The following is an 18,928-nucleotide window of genomic DNA, read 5'->3' on the forward strand; positions in this document are numbered from 1 at the left end:
GTAAGTGTTCTGTTACCTGTGTGTACAATTCCTACATCTTCCTCACTAACAGGGGCATGAATAAGCTGAAGCACTGCTTGTGCTGTCTTGACTGTTATCTGAAAGGCTTGACACACAGTATGGATGGTCTCTGTCTTTGCTGTCTGACTACCCTCTCCTGTTATTTCTTCTATCACATTGTAGCCAATTATGGGCTCTGCTGCTACGTTTGGGTCACTTGACACTAAAATAGGTACTAGAAGTGGCTTTGTCATGGCGGATTCTTTCCCTAGTCTAAACTCTACCTCCACCCAGCCCATGAAGGGGATCTCAGTCTGGTTGGCTGCCACTCCCAATAAAATGTCTGAGCCCAACAGTTCACTGAGAGGTCGCACCGTGCTGTGTGGTAAGTGCAGCTTTCTCCATTCTTCATTAATGATGGTCGCCTGAGCGCCTGAGTCCCATAATGCTACTACTGGAACCGTGTCCAGCGTGCAATGGACAGTGTGTCTCTTTGCAATCAACTTGATGAGTCTTTCCTTGCGTCGTGGTGGGAGGTAGTTGACTGATGACATTTGAGGCGCTGCAGGAGGGGGAAAAGGTTGCTGCATGTTGAGACTGGATGATTCACGGGCTACCGAGGGTCCCGGCACGGCAGCCCAGTCTCGTTTCCCTGCTGCTCTCTGGTCCGCCGACATCCTCTGGAGAGATGCCCCTCTTGCCCACACTTAAAGCAATGTCTGCAGGAGTCACCTATCTGAGCTTCCTGACACGCCCTACAACCCCTGGGCCGACTACGGCTGGGTGTGAACATTTTCTCTGTCGGTCTAGCTTGTGTGGCCTCCACTGTCTGTAACATCAACTTTTTAAGTTCTAGAACCTCAGCCTTGAGTGCTTCAATTGGGTCTGTCTCTGTTTTGGGTCCCTGACTTTTCTTACTCTTCCCCCCTGCTTCACGGTGAGTAACAGTATCAACTGCCGCCGCTGAGGCGTCAGGTGAATACACCTCCGCCTGTACTTCACTGACTTTTGGGGGCTTGTTTATGACTGCCTTTCTCAGTTTTTGTTGTCTCTCCTGTTCTAAGTTTGCAGCCTCACTGATTCTCTCAATTAACACCTCATCTGTGACAGTACGGTTACTGAGATAAGGCTTGAGCTGGAACTTAACCGCATCACTGTAAAGACCAGTTTCTATGGAACGGAGGAATTTTCTCTGAATTAGTTCTGGACTAAACTGCTCACCTTCCTCACCTCCATCATCATCACTGGACTTTCTCATTAACTTCTCTTTCAGTTCTATTGCTCTGAATAAGAAATTCTGTGCTGACTCTTTTGGATCTTGTGTCATGTTCATCAGGCGATGCAGTAAGTCGGAGGAGGAGTCCACTTTGTAGTGACCCTTGAGTATGGTCTTGAGGGTGTGCAGCGTCAGCTCTCGCTTTATTTCCAACATCTCCCGCAGATGAAGACCTGGGCTCACAGCACGTGTGACTGCTTCAATGATCTCCGCTTCTCCATGTCCTTTCCGCTGTCCAGACTCGATCTGGTTGATGAGGCTTGTGTAGGACAATTTATCCCTTTGACCAGCTTCCCCAATCTGTCCAATTATCCGGAACTCCCGCCTTAGCGTCACCTCGGGCAGTCTGTTTGGTGCTGTGGTGGCAGTCCTTGTGTCCTCTTCCTTTGCAGTCACGATGGCAGGCGCAGTGTCTCCTCCTGCTGCTTGTGTCTTCCGCTTGATCTTTTTCTCCAACGCCCCGATTTCCTCTTCCATCTGCTGCTGTAACTTCTGGTACTGCATTTTCAACTTCTCTAACTCACTTGTTTCCTGAACTACAATCTCAGCCTCAGTTTTCCCCAATGCCGGCTTCAGAGAGGCCAGGTAGGACAATACATGCTGCAGATACTGCTGATATGACTCTGCGGACTCTTCACCCTCCTCGATTTCATCTAATGTTGTCTCCACCAACCTGATGAGGGCGCGTCTTGTTTTGCTGGCAAACCCCCCAACAGGTGCGTTACACTTTAGATGTTCACACAAGGAAATGAGCTCCTTCTCCTCCAGTGTCAGCAGTATCCTGCTTACGTCGTCCCTTGCTTCCTCCATGGTCCTCCTTTTCTCTGTCCGTTTATGCTTCTATGCGACTGGGCCGTGGGCTGAATAAACCATCCTCTGCTACCAAAATATGTAGCGTGGTGCAGAATGAAGCTGCCCTCCACTACACATTTAATTTGAAGTCTTTTATTTACTCCTGTAAAGAGCAAACATATACTTTTATTATCACCGTTCGCCACACACACGCACAGTGATTTCGGACTCAAGTGTGTGCTCTCGTTCTCGGAACGTATTAACGCGAGACTTCCCTTGTCCCTGAACACACACAGTGTAGCGAACGCGCTCATCCTGCTGGTCGGAGTTAGACACATACTGCTACATTCATATACATTTTTCAAACAATAAACAAACCTTTTCTTACCATAAAACACAGACAATTTTAAACACACTCTGAACCTGAGCTGTACCAAACGGAAACCATGTCAAACATGCAAACAATAACAATAATAATGTAAGTATATTAGCCCACTGATGGCTCTGTATGCCACACATGCATTAAATGGAAATGGATCTTGTCACAGTGCTGCAGTGGAAATGAATAAGAAAGAGTGTTGGCAGAAACAAAGTAAATTCATACATGTACATTAATTATTTATTTCCGAGTTATAGGTCAGTGAATCAAACTCTTTACAAATCTTACATCAGCACTGACATTAAAAATGTGTGAAATGTTTTTAAAGCATACATGAATGATGATGCACAAACATGCATTTGAAACACGCATGCACATTAGGGTGGGATATCACACAAACAGCTGCATGATACATGGAAGTGCATGAGTGACGTACATGTTGAGTTGATCTAAACCTGGCAATTGATTTTTTTACTCACAATTTTGCAACCCAGCCAGCTTGCATTCAAGAGGGAGATTTACTGTATCCAGGTGTATGTGTATTGTAGTTACACTTGAAGTTGAGCTGCATTAAACTGAAAAATTATCCTCAAAACAAATTGCTCAAACATTTTATGGGACACTTTTTTTTCCAGTGAATGCATCAGGCACCAATAACACAGCAATGCGTGTGCATTATAGCAGCAGGCAGCTGGGAGCCTGTGGTTGCTGGTGAATATTTGATGAGAGAATGGATCCTCTCTCTAGGCAGGTTGAGTACAGTGTGCATACTCAATCGCACACAAGCACACACAGACACACACGCAGGTATACACATATGTACACACACTGCAGGTGGTACAGTTTCTCTGCTGTTCCACGGTCTTACGCCAAGCAGGTGCCAGTGAGGGTGATATTAGAGTGTGCTGCACAACTCCCTAATGAAAAGCACACCAGAAAGTGATGCCTCTTATTATCCATCTTTGAAATTGTCCGGACATACACTCACGCACACATGCAAGGTCATCCCCTCTTTTTCACCAGTAGCTTTCAAGTGGTAAGAGAGGAATACTAAGAAAGAGTCAAAAACAAAGATGTCTGGAATGAGCAGTTACAGATGCATTAGACCATTAATTTATATTCAACACTATTTGTAGTATTCCACACTTTGAGGACCATATTTTTCAGTGTTTATGCACATTTATTACAAACCTATTAAGAGGCTTGATTGATTATTTATTTATTTATTGCTGTGTGGTACTAAAGTGCAGACTTTTCAAATGAATGTGCACTTATAACCGCATTAGCATATTTTAGCATAGAGGGGGTAACACTTCTCTGTCAACAAAACAATCAGACACAGTGTTAACTTTGATGGATTTAAGCAAGTTTAAAGCCACTGCAAGCTGTTTTTCATACTGAAGTAAAATTCATGGAAACCAGCCAAAACTGGTAAACATAAATCAAGTTTTTGAAATGATATAGTTTACATTAAAAAAAAGGTTAGCAGTAAAAGTAAATATGATATGTAAATGCTGAACGGTAAATAGACTCGAGAGGTGTGGACACTTTCAGATATGATGGAAAGCTTAAATGAATTGATTCATAAATCACAGATGGCACCGAAATAGAGAGGTGAATTTGAACATTTGAAAAGTGCGCTCCTGTAGACCTTTATTAACAGTCCCATTGAAAGCATTTGGATTTCTTTGAAAGTAGAATATGTGTAAATCAGCTGTTCACTGAATAAAGTTTGCCTCTGACACTGTACACTGGAGAAGCCGGTAGGTAGTCTAAAACCCCATCTTCTTTTACACCTCTTTAATTATATACCGCCCGCCGTCTAGACCTTATCACCAACATTTTGATGTCCATCTACCTGCCGAACAGCAAACACAATTCACCAAACATCAATATACCTTGGACTGCATATGACCACCATTATAGGTTTGTCTGTACCAGTGGTAGGGTCTGTGTACTTCCCAATATTAGAGACAATGGCAACAAAATACAGTATCATTGATGCAAGAAAGATGGTGAGAACCAATGCAAGGCATTTTACAAGTTCCAGTAGAGGACATTACCACATGCAGCTTCAGCTCTGCTGTGTTTACCTTCCTTTTCTTTGCATTCAGACTGCTTTTCCTATCCTCACATCTGCCAGTGATTTATTTCTCTTATCTTTACCATTTTTATCAATTGTGTCCTCATTTCCATTATCACACTAAATGTATTTTTATCCTACCCACTCTCATTTTTATTCTCTCCCACCCCTCTCTCCTTTGCCAGTCCGATCAGCAGTGATTTCCTGCTCACTGATTTGTAGGATTTGGGGGCGTGAACTGTGTTATCCTCAGAATTCTCCCATGACATGGCAGCGGAGGGAGGGGCTGGTGGGAAAAGCAAGATAAGAATAAGGGAAGCGGCGATAAGGGTGCACTCGTGCCTTGTGGACGCTGTTTCTTTAAGAGTATTTTTAGTATGGCAGATAGCAGTGGTCACTCGTCAGGAAAAAAAGACTGGGTGGCTGTAGAGACTTGTGCAGTGGCCTAGCACGATGCTGAGAGAGGAAGGGAGAAGGCAAAGCACAAACCATGCTCCCTAGTGACACATAGCAGACTGCCAAGGCCTGGTAACTCTACCTGCGTATCATGCACATTCTAATACAATCAAGTTACCAGTCAATTACATTGTTGGAACGTTTATAGCATGTGACAAAGCACTGGCTTGAATCGGTCTAGGTGTTCAAGAGGAAAACGGACCCACAATGAATACTGTCTAACTTAATTTTTTCTGTCCACTTTACTTTGCTTTTATTTAAGAGCCAATGACTCGGACATTGAGTCAATATATTCTGGCATTTGATAATATGATACAAATAATGTGGCATATCATGTGACACAAATTATACCTCGCCTTAAATGCCACTTTTAAACAAGTTTATAAACTGTTAACTTTAATTTACTATTTGTCATTTTTGTGCATTCCACCGGTCTTTTGGTTCCATTTAGAGAGTAGTGTCATGAGTCCATATTTTCCCCTCCTCGGGGCAGATATGTAAATTTAATGACACTGGCAAAGTGTGTGTGATCAGGTTACTGTATAGATTACATGGTGACCCTGCCAAACACACAGGCACAGAGACCTAGAGAGGACTACAATACACCTAAATGCAGGCTACTGCACAACACTGCTCCGGCTCCACTCCAGAGAAAACCATGCCGGGGAAAAACTGCTTTGCCTTCCTCAAGGGTCAACGTCAGAGGTGTGTGTTTTTGCAAACAATTTTTTTTTACCAAAATACTTTTGGAAAAAGGAGACTGGAAGTGACTGTTTGGCTGTTGTTGTTGTTGTGAAAGCTGCAGTCTCATCCATGAGAATTACAGCTGTGGGAGTTAGAGACTGCTAGGCAGCATTATGCTCCAGTGTGCCGGCTTAATTAAAATGACAGCGAGATAAGTACTGCTTCTGAGCTCTGTTTGTTTGAGTTTGTTTGTGTATGAGAGAGCCAGAGAGGGAAAGAGAAAGAGAGGGGGAGAGAGAGAGAGAGAGAGAGAGAGAGAGAGAGAGAGAGAGAGAGAGAAAGAGAAAGATGGGTGTGTGGGTGCCGTGGATCAGGCTTGACTGTGTGGAGAAGAATACAAATGGTGTAAAAAATGTGATGTCTTTTTAATGGTGTGTGCCTGAGTGAGAAAAAAGGCAGTGCTGCTGAAAAGAGATCCACAGAGGCGTCTGGTCAGCTGTCAGACAGGACGTGCCCTCTTGTCTATAGTAATGTTGGGAAAATGGAAATCAGTGATAAGTACATTAATAGTTAGCATTAATGGACTCTAGGTTTGTCCCAGGGCAGCAAGGTGGCTTGATGGTTTGCACTGCTGCCTCTTAGCAAGCAGGTCCTAGTTTCAAACCTGTGTGAGTTTCCTCCCACAGTCAGTAGAGTTACAGGTTAGGTGCACTGCAAGCTCAAATACTAAAAGGCCTGATATATGTGTGTATGTATTTGTCTGGTGACCTGTCCCGGATGTATTCCTCCTCTCTCCCTAAAGGATAAGTAATAGGATATGTTTCTTCCCAAGGAGGTCAGCTTTCAGTTTAAGCTGCACAGTATGAACTGGCTTCACTCTGTGATTAATTAAAATGTAAACTAGAAGCACTAAAGGTTTTACACAAGCCTTAAGGCCTGTCGTTCAGCAGGTAACACTCTTTGTTAACACTCCTCATCATTAATAATAACTCATTATATCGAATGCTAGCCCAGCCTTTTCTAGAAGACTGTGTACCTTAACTTAAGACATTATGTGACATCAAGGGGTGAATGTTGATTGATACATATTTCCACAAGCTTCTGGTGAACCCAGCTTTGTGTCTCTATTAGCAGTGCTAAATCACACCACAGAGAGAGAAGCAGAGTGACTGATGCTATTTATCTTTTGAAGTTCCTGCTGGGAATTCTGTTTTTTTTTTTTAAATTTTGTTTGTTTGGTTTTTTTTTTTTTTTTTTTTTTAATGATTCTGCTTGAATGGACAAGAATTTAAAAAAAAATTATGTTAAAAAGGGTTTTAAAAGAAATTTGTATTTTTCACTACACAATGTGGTGAAGCAGATAAAAAAAACACGCAGGCGAATATTCAGGCTTTTTAAATCGTTCCCCATGACCCGAATTCCTTTCACTCCTCAGCACACACACAAGAGCAGACAATTCATTCGGGGTCCGTTTCCATATGTATAGGCGATGCTGTTTAAGTATATGATGCTTTAGCTTTGTGAGTGCAGGGTTTAAGTCTGGTCTGCTGTTATCAGAGAGTGCGTGGGCAAAAAAAAGAATGGTGACAGAGGATATTGTTGTTATGGCATTTTAACTGACAAGCGGGAAGAGATCAAAAGAAAAGAACATGATGGCGCCGCATCTGGTGATTGCCTGCTGTCTTACACTCTTACATAACAGTGTTGACTGACAAACATGACTCACTTGTGGAGCACGATGAAAACAGTTAAACAACATCAAAAACGTTAATGGCAAAGTGAGATTTTTTCGACAGCTGTTTGTGTACGGTCATGTGCTTTAAAATAACGAGCCAAACGACCCAGAGTTAATGCATTCCTCTCAAAATATGTAGCAGTCCATGGCTTAGACAAAACATACAGTTACATCTCCCACCGGATAATAAGTAATGACATATAAGGACATTAGCCTACACTGACACAAGTTCTATTCTGATACTTCACAACAGGAAGTGGATCATCACTTAATATGTCTGCCAAAAAGATTTTCATGTACCAGATTGTGAGGATGAGGTAGATATAGGCAGTCAAAGATTACTTAAAGGATCTCCTGCCCATGTATGAGCCCACAGCAAAGCTACAGCCTATGTCCCCAGATGGAGATTCTGCTGATGAATGTTTCCTGTGTGTGTGTGTGTGTGTGCGTATGTGTGCGTATGTGTGTCTGCAAGCCAAAACTGGCACTCTCCAAAACGAGACCATAGCTATTCTCCCGCTCTGCTCTCACATCACGCATGACGCAACTCTTCCACACGCCCACACTCCACTTGCTCTCCATCCTTCCCACACAGCTCACTCACGCTTACCACCTACTGAATAGGAGTTGATCTACTGTGTGTCGTGTGTAAATGTGCATGTGAGTGTGTGTGTGTGTGTCAGATTTCCTCTGATGATTAATAATCATAGCTAGTGAATTCTCTTTTTTATGGCAGAGGGGGGATCTATTGAGGTGAAAACTTTTTCCCATTTTGTTGCTCCTGTTGATTTTAAATCAAGTTTATAAAGATTATATTCTGTAAACCAGTTTAAAGAAGTGTCGAAAGCAAATGCTTTATTCAATGCGTGGGGGGTATAAATTGTGCTGTTTACATGGAATGATTTTGTTTCAAGAGAATTTAAAATCTTAAAGGGTTAATATAAAGATATCAACCCCTCTCAAGGATCACGGTCAGTTCATGGTTGGACAGAGGGCTCAGTATGTCTAATCATCTGGCCTGAGCTGGAAGGAGAAAACGAAAACGCCAGCAAATTTTTTTATCACTCTGACAGCAACACAGGATAAGATTGCCCAGATTGTCTCTTCAAATCAAATCTGCTCTGCAGAAAAAAACTCTTGTGGGAGACAGAAGGCCAGTGCAGGAAGAGGAGACAGGTTACACATAGCGTTGCTTTGGGCCTGTGGGTGTTCACTTCCTATTACATACATCTCCATTCAACGTTCTAGAAACTAAAATGTAACCAACAGGAACAACCTTTAATTCAGGCCCAAGAAGAAATGTCTAGACAGGTTGCACAGTGGAATAATTAGTACACCCTGAAGAAAGGCGGCTGGTCCAAAAAGCATTTGTGTATGCTAAATAAAATGTGATAATATGTTATTACCTGTAGACAGTGAATGCAGGTGTATTTTTTCTTTACACATAATGTGATGTCCAAAACTAGGAGCTGTGTGGATTGTATTCAGCATATCCTGCATGAGGCAGCAGATCTGGAGGCAGGTCTATATGGATGGAACAATTAGATGTGCCGGGCTGACAAAGAGGAAGAAATATGAAAAGGCTATTTTAATGATAATTCTGAGACATATTGATTTCTGCTGAAATGAGTTGTGTAACTCTGGCTGCTCATAGACAGGGCTGAAAGACAGATGTTGTTTAAGATGTGTGAGATGGAGACAGATGATGGTGTCGATGTACTGATGACAATATTTCTTGTTTCATCACATCAGATATAGACAAATAGCTTCATTAAGACAAATGGGACACACGGTCAGCTCATTCTGAGTGATGACCTGGCATGCAACTGCACACGAATATATTCGAATACATGGACATGCAACATGGAAATGTCTACAAGCATTGAAACACTATATGCTGCACCAGTCCTCACTATATCCAATGTAGATTATAAAACAGAGGAAATAGGTGAACGTCATAAAGGGAAATGGAATTTAAAGGGATTTTACTGTGCCTGACATCTTTCTCATGGCTCGACACACTTGAAGCTAAAATTACATTATCTCTCCAATCGCCTCCTACTCAAGATCACCACAGTGACATTTCAAATGTGTCAACAGTCGCTGATAAATTGTGCAACACATCCCCGCGTGTGGGTAAATCTTAAGGTCTTCGCCGCTCATCACACGTGACTTCGGGGGAAGTAAATCGCCCTGTCCCCTTTAATTTCAATTTCCGTGCGTGATATATATTGTGATCACCTGTCAGATGCGGCGCCTGCGCACTGGAGTGGGAGGCGGAGTGGATGCTGATCGCTCTCTATCTGCTGCCCTGTGCCCTCCATCCCTCGGCGATCAGACAGACACGGACAGGGGGGATATCCGAGGAGGTTTTGGGCGAGGATGGGGAGACAGATCTGCCGCTGATGAAGGTACAATTTCCGTCGGTTTCACCGGAATACCGCGCTTCAGTGTTTGACATTGTGACCGTGGAGGCTGAAGGATGCTTGGCTGCAGGATGGGAGGAGATGAGCAGGGGGGGGACACGGAGCGGATAACAGATGGTATTTCGGGAGATGCCGCCGATGACAGGGCTTTTGCTGGGTTTCCTTAGTCTGGTTTGGAATGATTCAGGATTGTAGCCTACAACATAGACTATATAGCCTACGAAATCTGAACAGGCTCCTGGTCAAGGGCACACAAATAGGTGATAATGTGTTTTTTAAATCTCCGCTCACCCCTGCGCTCGGAGCTGTCACCACCTCGTACCCTCTGCAGACTAATGTTGATGGCTTTAGAGTGGTCGGGCGTAATGCATGCTGCTTTTTCATTACGATAAAACGCTGTTGGATCCATCCGATCCACTCATTCACCAATGGGTGTACGGATGCTGCTGATGGGCTGAGCGTAGTAAACGTTAATCCAACTGGTAGCCTATATATATAAATATATATATAGAAAGACATTTGCTCATCACAGACCTACACTGCCCCTCATGCTGCTTTTATAGGCTAAATCAAAGTATCAGTATTCACTTCCTATGCATTATTCGATGGTCCCCCTCCCCTACCCGGATGTGCCTGCGGTTTCTCCAGAGAGAGCGCTAGATTTCCTGTGTTTACTCGCCTCGTTGCTGCTGTAAAACATGTCCTGCATGAGATTTCTCACTCCCCGACACTCGGTGCCATTTGCGTGATGTGAGCTACGTGGAAAACCCCGGAGGATGTGATAAGCAGAGGTTGTAGAATTCTTTAACGGTGGGAGGAGAACAGTCATTTGGACCTGTGAGTCCACCTTCACTGTTCAGGCGAATTGGGTTTGAAGTAGCCGGGTCTGTTGAGAGCGATATCAAGCCTCCTGTGTTTCACATTGGCCCGTGTTGTGGTGCTTGGCTGTAAGGGATCTCCGCGGTTTGTACACGCTGTGATCAACGGAGCGGCTCTGACCCTGTCCATGGTCCTGAAAGCAACAGTCGGAGCGGAGTAAATCAGAGTGAGGCTGAATCATTAATGGATTTCTCTGTATACAGGCGACGATTGCTATGCAAATGGTAATCGTTTCAGCCGGGATGAAAGTACATTTTTATTTATGAGGCACTGTGGTGTGCCACAGACGCAGTTTCTTTACATTTACACTGTATTAGAATATAAACCCCCCTATCGTAATATATGCAGTTTTGGGATTTAGATAAAGATGCGACCTTCTAAATGTGAGTTAACCACATGATATTATATAACAGACTGATGCTCTCCTAAGTTGATTACATTTGTGTCTTAATATGGATAAGGAGGATCAAGAACTTACCTTAGACAGTGAATCAGTGGATGAATGGTTTTATTTTATGTTTTTATCTGTGCCCATTATACTTCAGTATGCTCTTTTTATTTTGTTTACCAGATGGCACATTGGCACAGAGAGTACTGTTACATGTTGTTCACAAATTCTCACTCTCTCTCTTTCATTATCCTTCTCTTGTCACTTCACACTTCACTCTCTCTCTCTGTTTCTCATGCATTCAGGAAGTCTGATGTAGATGCTGAACCAGAGGAGAGCCCAGGGAGCAGCAGCAGCAGTAGCAGCAGCACTGGGGCTGTAGATGCCCTTTCCACGGCTCCAGCCCCAGTCCCCCCTCAGGCCTCTGTGGGAGAGCCAGGACAGAGAGGAGACAGCTCCTTCTCTGACTCTGACAGTCCTGTAGAGTCCAGCTCCTACGAGGAGGAGGAGGAGGAGGAGGAGGAGGAGGACGAGGACGAGGAGGACGAGGACGAGGAAGAGGAAGGGGAGGAAGACCCCAATATGTTCTCTTCAAAGTTCCTGAGCGGGGCCAACCCCCTCAATGCTGTGTCCTCTGCTGTGAATAAGTTTGGTTTATTTGGAGATGATGGGGAGGGGGATAAAAACCAGAAAGCTCCTCCCCAGCAGGGGGTGAAGCCACCTGGACAACAGCAGCCAGGAGCAGGCCCTGCCAAAGGCCCTCACCAGCAGCAGGGACCGCAAAAATCAGGCCATGGTCCCCCTATGCAAAATAGCCAGCCACCTCCTAAACATGGATCACCCCAGCTACATGGGAATGGACAGGCTGGCCCCCCAAACAAGCCTGGTGGGCAACAAGCTGTTCCAAAGGCAGGGACACAGCCTGAAGGCCAGCTTAAAGGAGAGCCACAAAAAAATCAACCTCAAGGTCCACTGAAGCAAGGTTCACCTAAGCCTGGAGCTCAACAACAGATTATGTCTAAGAGTGGAGCACAAGTAGAAACTCCAAAGGCATCAACTCGACAACAGGTTCCTCCGAAGACAGGGATGCAACAACAAGGGCCTGCTAAGACTGGTGCACAGCAGCAAGAACCTTCAAAGACTGGGGGGCAAGGGTCCACAAAGGTTGGGCCACAAAAAACTGGCTCACAGCCAGGGTCACCTCAAGTAGGACAGCAACAGCAGGGGTCACCAAAAGTTGCACAGCAACAACAGGGTTCACCTAAAGTTGCGCAGCAACAACAGGGCTCATCGAAGGTGGGACAACAGCAGCAAAGTCTCAGGACTTCAGCCCAGCTGCAGTCCTCTGACAAGCCTGGGCCTCAGCAACAAGGCCCTAAGGGACCTGGTACACCTGGCCTGTCCCGGACAGGGTCTTCATCACCAGGAGCAACCAAAGCCGTATCTCAGTCAAAAGCAGTACCTAAGTCCCTTTGCCCAGTGTGTAACACAACAGAACTTAATATGCATACCAAGGAACCACCTAACCATAGGACCTGTACACAGTGTAAGACAGAGGTGTGCAGCTTGTGTGGCTTCAGCCCTCCAGACTCTGATGTAAGTAGTGGCTCAGCATTTTGCAGTTGCATCATTTCTTTTATATTTTCTTATGACTTTGTTCAAATTGAATGTGCATGCATTTTATGTCTGTGGTTCTGTTTGATTGACAATTGAATTTTTTTTTTTCGCTCTTCAGAGCAGTCTTAACTTCATTCAACATGAAGCTTTACTGCATATACAGTATGATTTAGATTTACTATTACGCAAAACACCATATCTACAGTATAATGTTATTCTAATTATTCAGTGTTTCCAACACCCTTCTCAGGCTGTTAAAATAAAATAAAATAAATTAAAGTTATATATAAGAGTTATTTTTGATGCCATTTAACTCTTTATGAGCTGTATAGATTCTTCTCTTGAACATTTATACATTAATATTTCATCATTGTCAAAATGTGCGTATCTCTTTATTTTTTGTATAGGGTCGTGAGTGGCTCTGTCTTACCTGTCAGATACAGAGAGCTCAAGGAACTTCTGAACCATTGGGGCCCCCCATGAAAAAGCCCACGCCCAGCAAAGCGTCTCCTGCTCAGAACCAGACGCCATCTTCTGCTGCACCTGTCAAAAAAGAGATGCCAGCACCAGGTTCACCTCAGAAAATGCAGTCTGCATTGGCCAAAGTGCCAGCCAAGAGTGAAGCTGCTAAAGGACCAGAAAGTCAAAAACAGGCCAGCCCGGCATCTGTTCAGAAAATGACACCTGAGACCCGGAGAGCATCAGGGTCTCAAAAACCAGATCAGGCTAGCCAAACTGGACGCAAGCAAAGCAGTGCCACCCCAGCTCCCCCGCAGGAGTCAGGAGGTTTATTTGGTTTTGGTGGTGCTAAAACTGAAGCTGCAAAACCACAAGAATCAGTGACTGGGAAGATGTTTGGTTTTGGTTCCTCCATTTTCAGTTCTGCATCTACTCTGATAACCTCAGCTGTTCAAGATGAGCCCAAAACCACACCGCCAGTTTCTCCCAAAATGCAGTCTGCAAGGATTTCCAAATCACCTTCTATACAAAAGTCAGAGCAAGTCAAGAAACAAGAGCAACCCCAGCAGGCAAGTGCATCTACAGCAGGACAGGCCAAAGTGGACAAAGCTCCATCAGAGACTCCAAAGGCAGCAGCAGCAGTTTCCCATAATGCTCCTAAAGCAGGCCAATCCACATGTCCACTCTGTAAGGTTGCGCTCAACATGGGCTTGAAGGATCTTCCCAACTACAACACCTGCACTGAATGCAAAAGCACTGTCTGCAACCAGTGTGGATTTAACCCCCTGCCAAATGTTAAAGAGGTAAGATGTGTGATATTTATTGAATTAACTAATGAATGAAAGAAGGGCTGAAGACAGAGAGGAGGGAAAATTTTAAATTTGTACTAAAAAATGTAAAAATACATCACTATATAATTTTATAATTTTGACTGATTGCTTTTGTTTCCTGGGTAGTCAGATTAGTCTCTACAGAACCTGTCAGGTGGTCCAATCTGGGTTGTTACATTATTGCCTCAGTATCTCAAAAGTGTTTACTGCTTTGATACAGTTCTGTAGCATGCCCATGATACTTGTGATTTAAGCTCTTTGAAGATGTTAAGTTCCCTTTTGATGTTCAAAGTGGCTGCTTAAATAGTTTTCATTTCATTGTTTGGAGAACATCTTCTCAAATGGGAAAATGCATCTAGATGAACAGCTTGTGGCAGAGGCATAATTTAGAAATAACATAATTGTGTGAGTGGATAAGTAACACCATGCCAATATAAACTACAATCACACTGAAGTGGTATTTGTCCTTCTTTTTTTCTGTGCAAACCTGTTATAATGTCCAATCATTGGACTAAAGTTGCAATGTTGTGAAGCCATTTTAATTCCATATCCTACTCACAATGCCTTGAGTCTCTAAACAGTGAGAAGGCTGTGCTTCAGACCCTTTGGCAGACAAGGGTTTCACTCACATATAAAAGCAGCACGCTACATCTCGCTAAGTCTTTCCCTTTACTCTCACAGCATTTAAAATTAAAATTAAAGGAGTGCTATGACTAAGAGATTATTGTTTTAATAATAATTGTTTTAAAAATGCCTAATAATATTTGTGTTATGTAGAATTTAAAGAAAATTCTTCATCAATGCTTTGAAAACTATTTATTATGCTATTTGTGGACACTGTTCACCACCATACTGTTGCTGGTGTCTTGTCAAAGAGACTGACTTTAAAAGCTGTATGCAAAAACAAACATAAACACACACCATGTACAGTACACACATATACACACACCCCGTGGGGATTAGCTTGTAGGGAATACCACATTCGGGGTAAATGGACATGGCATCTTTCAGGCTATCTGAAGCACAAAGGACTTGACACTTGACTCCGTAATTCAATGCACAGTTAGTAGGCTACCTCGCCAAGGACAGTGCGAGGCTACTTGATCTTGTGATACTGCTTAAACTAATGGCTAAAGCAGTGGTGAGCCAAGATCAGGATGGAGAGATCCTTCTGTGCATTTTGCAAGCACTCTGTGAAAGTGGATGTCATATAGTCTAAACCACCAAAACACTGTCATTACTGTCACTCGGCTTTATAATTTGTAAGTTAAACATGCAGCAGGTGGAGGGTGTTTAGTTTTTCATGTGCTTCGACTCGCACTTTTGTGATTATAGAATTAGTTGATTGAATTAAACTTTAAACACATTCAGTTAAATACATACATCTGGTATGCAGTTTTCTTAAATAGTGTTTTAAATAGTGGATGATAACCAAAAAACAGACAAGGACTAAGCTGGCTTATGGCTTCTCACATCATACAGCTTATCAAGATTACATATGCCTCATCAGGCGCAATATTTGGAACAACGGGATCCTGCCTTCATCTAAATTGCTGTATCTATCTAGAGGGTCTGCTCACTGTCTTCTGTATGCATGAGGCACTATTTCCATGTATATTTGTAGGTGTGTTTTTCTTTTCAACACAATTGCTCCTTTTTTTCTTTTGAGCTTTCATTGTGAATAGGATGTATGTGTATAATTTGTTTATTTGTTCTTTTTTTAAGGGAAAGGAGTGGCTTTGTCTAAACTGTCAGGTGAAACGAGCTAGTGGGGCAATTGAACATCAGAAAGACACATCTTTGGTCAATGCATCAGTAAAAAAGACAACAACTCCTGCACAGCCAACACTACAAAAAACTTCTGCACCAGGCTCTCCTCAGAGGAAAGGGTCTACACCAGCAGCACAACCAGCCAAGGCTGAGGCTGCTAAAGTACCAGACAGTCGAAAACAGTCGAGTCCAGCTCATGGTCAGAAAACACCTCAGGAGAACCGTAAAACTGGTCCTCAGAAACAACCAGACCAGACAAGCCAAACTGCACAAAAGCAGGGAAATGCCACTACAGTGTCACAACAAGATTCAGGGAGCTTCTTTGGTTTTGGTGGTTCTAAAAGTCAGAGCGATGCTGCGAAGCCTGCAGAGTCAGTGACTGGGAAGATGTTTGGTTTTGGTTCCTCCATCTTCAGTTCTGCATCCACGTTGGTAACATCAGCTGTTCAAGATCAGCCCAAAACTACACCACCGGTGTCTCCCAAACTGCCTACTGCAAAAGATTCAAAACCCCCCGCTACCAAGAAACCAGAGGAGGAAAAGAAACCAGAACAACCCCAGCAGGCCAAGGTTCTTCCATCAGCTCAGCCGGAAGCAGACAAACCTCCATCAGAGCCACCAAAGCAGGCATCAGCTTCCCCTGTCATTTTCAAAGCAGACCAGTCTACCTGTCCTCTCTGTAAACTGGAACTCAATGTGGGTTCTAGAGATCCTCCCAACTATAACACCTGTACAGAGTGCAAAAACACTGTCTGTAACCAGTGTGGATTTAATCCCATGCCAAACGTTAAGGAGGTAAGATAATAAGAATATTGTAGATTGTGGAAAAGTTACTTGAACTGTTATTGTTATGTTATGTCGTTTTTATCAATAATGTAATAATCTGCCCTTAACTTATTGATTGTTTGCTCTGATATAGGTGAAGGAGTGGTTATGTCTCAACTGCCAGATGCAGAGAGCACTAGGAGCATCTGAGCCCCCAGGAACTCCCATGATGAAACCACAGGCCTCACCAAATAAAGTCATTGCACCTGCCAATGCCCTAAAGAAGGAAACTCCCCCAATAGATAAACCTCAAAAGAAAGACATTCCAACACCTGCTGAATCTAAAATAAAGGAAACCTCTGCACCAGGATCTCCTCAGAGGAAACCACCAACACCAGCACAGCAGCCAGCAAAGGCTGAAGTCTTGAAAGGACCAGAGAGTCAGAAACAGGTTAACCCATCTCCTGGTCAGAAAACTCCACAGGAGGGGCGGAAGACAGGTCCTCAGAAACCTCCAGAACAGACAAGTCAAGTTGGACGTAAGCAGAGCAATGCCACTGCAGCAACACAGCAGGAATCAGGAGGCTTCTTTGGCTTTGGTGGTCCTAAATCTCAACCTGATGCTGCAAAGCCTGCAGAGTCAGTGAGTGGGAAGATGTTTGGCTTTGGTTCTTCAATCTTCAGTTCTGCATCAACTCTAATAAACTCAGCCGTCCAAGATGAACCCAAACCACAAGTTTCTCCCAAGATGCCCACTGCAAAGGAAACCAAATCACCTGTTGCTCAGAAACAAGAGCAGGAGAAGAAGCCAGAGCAAGTCCAACAGCCCAAAGCTTCTCCACTGCTACAAACCAAAGTAGAAAAAGCTACATCAGGGCCTCCAAAGGATGTAGCTGCTTCCCCAGCTGTTCCCAAGGCAGGGCAATCAACCTGTCCACTCTGTAAGGTGGAAATCAATTTTGGCTCTAAGGAACCTCCCAACTACAACAACTGCACTGAATGCAAGAACACTGTCTGTAACCAATGTGGATTTAATCCAATGCCAAATGTTTCAGAGGTAATAATAGCAAATATTACCCAATTACTTTAAAATTATAGTAAAATACAAAACAATGAATTATAAAAGTAAAATATGACAAACCATAATTGAGCAGGAGTACACCATGAACTCTATAAAGCTGTAAATGTTGTAAATGTTTCATATTTTAATTTGACATATTTTTCTCATTGCAGGTAAAAGAATGGTTATGCCTGAATTGTCAGATGCAGAGGGCTCTTAGTTCGTCAGAACTCACTGGACATCCTATGAAACCTCACAGCGCAGCAAACAAAATCTCTCCATCTGCTGCAAATCAAAAAACCACAGCTCCAAATCAAGGGGAAACTGTTAAGACAGAATTATCTAAGTCTGATGCACCTCTAAAGAAGGAGACTCCATTGCCTGATACAGTTCAAAAGAAGGGGAGTCTCACACCAGGTTCTCCTCAAAAGACACAGACCACAGCAGTAACACATGCAGCAATGGCAGCTAAAGGACCAGAAAGTGGCAAACAGGCTAGTCCAACTCCTGGTCAGAAAACTCCTCTGGATATCCCAGGGGCATCAGGTTCTCAGAAACCAACTGACCTGGCAAGTCAGCCTGCACTAAAACAGAGTAAAGTGACCCCAGACACACAGCAGAAGTCAGGAAGCCTATTTGGCTTGAGTGCTTCTAAACCAGCACCTGATACTTCAAAAACAACAGAGTCCATGACTGGGAAGATGTTTGGCTTTGGTTCCTCCATTTTCAGCTCAGCATCCACTTTGATATCATCCGCTGTTCAGGAAGAGTCACGTACTACACCTCCAGGCTCACGTAAGATGTCTGCACCAGCACAAGTCTCTCCCAAGTTATCTGCTGTTCCCAAGATTTCTCCAAAAAGCACACCCACAGTTTCTCCCAAAATGTCACCAGCAAGAGAGCCCAAAACTGTTGCTCAGAAGCCGGAGCAGGCGAAGAAACCAGAGAAATCCCAGCAGAGCAAAGAGGATAAAGCTCCAGCACAGCCACCAAAGGAAGCAACAGTTTCCCAAACACCTCCTAATGCAGGCCAGGCCACCTGTCCACTGTGTAAGGTTGAGCTCAACATCAGCTCCAAGAACCCTCCCAATTACAACAACTGCACTGAGTGCAAGACCACTGTCTGTAACCAATGTGGATTTACCCCCATGCCTATAGGAGAGGTAAGTGAAGGAAAGCATCAGCATCCTCTGGGACGAAAGAAGTTATTTCTTTTTATAGTGCACACATTTAGACAATATTTACTGTTGGCACATTTAAAATTGTATTTGTTCATTAATCTATGATCTGTGACCTTTTAACAATGATGTCATTGATGTGTAGTGCAGT

At 43.6% G+C, this 18,928-nt stretch overlaps 1 protein-coding gene across 5 annotated transcripts in view; it reads left to right on the forward strand.

Annotated features, from left to right (window-relative positions):
- The first annotated feature begins 9,662 nt into the window (after window positions 1–9,662).
- The window catches only part of pclob (piccolo presynaptic cytomatrix protein b), a 58,624-nt gene continuing 49,358 nt past the window's right edge, over window positions 9,663–18,928 (forward strand). For all 5 annotated transcript variants that reach the window (XM_056386739.1, XM_056386740.1, XM_056386742.1 and 2 more), the window contains exons 1-6: window positions 9,663–9,816; window positions 11,404–12,694; window positions 13,123–13,977; window positions 15,730–16,569; window positions 16,694–17,596; window positions 17,773–18,762. In XM_056386739.1, coding sequence (XP_056242714.1) covers window positions 11,681–12,694; window positions 13,123–13,977; window positions 15,730–16,569; window positions 16,694–17,596; window positions 17,773–18,762 — 4,602 coding nt within the window. In that variant the 5' untranslated portion in view covers window positions 9,663–9,816; window positions 11,404–11,680. The remainder of the gene's footprint in view (window positions 9,817–11,403; window positions 12,695–13,122; window positions 13,978–15,729; window positions 16,570–16,693; window positions 17,597–17,772; window positions 18,763–18,928) is intronic.

Source organism: Seriola aureovittata, chromosome 10, assembly GCF_021018895.1.
Source record: "Seriola aureovittata isolate HTS-2021-v1 ecotype China chromosome 10, ASM2101889v1, whole genome shotgun sequence".
Classification (NCBI taxonomy): Eukaryota; Metazoa; Chordata; class Actinopteri; order Carangiformes; family Carangidae; genus Seriola; species Seriola aureovittata.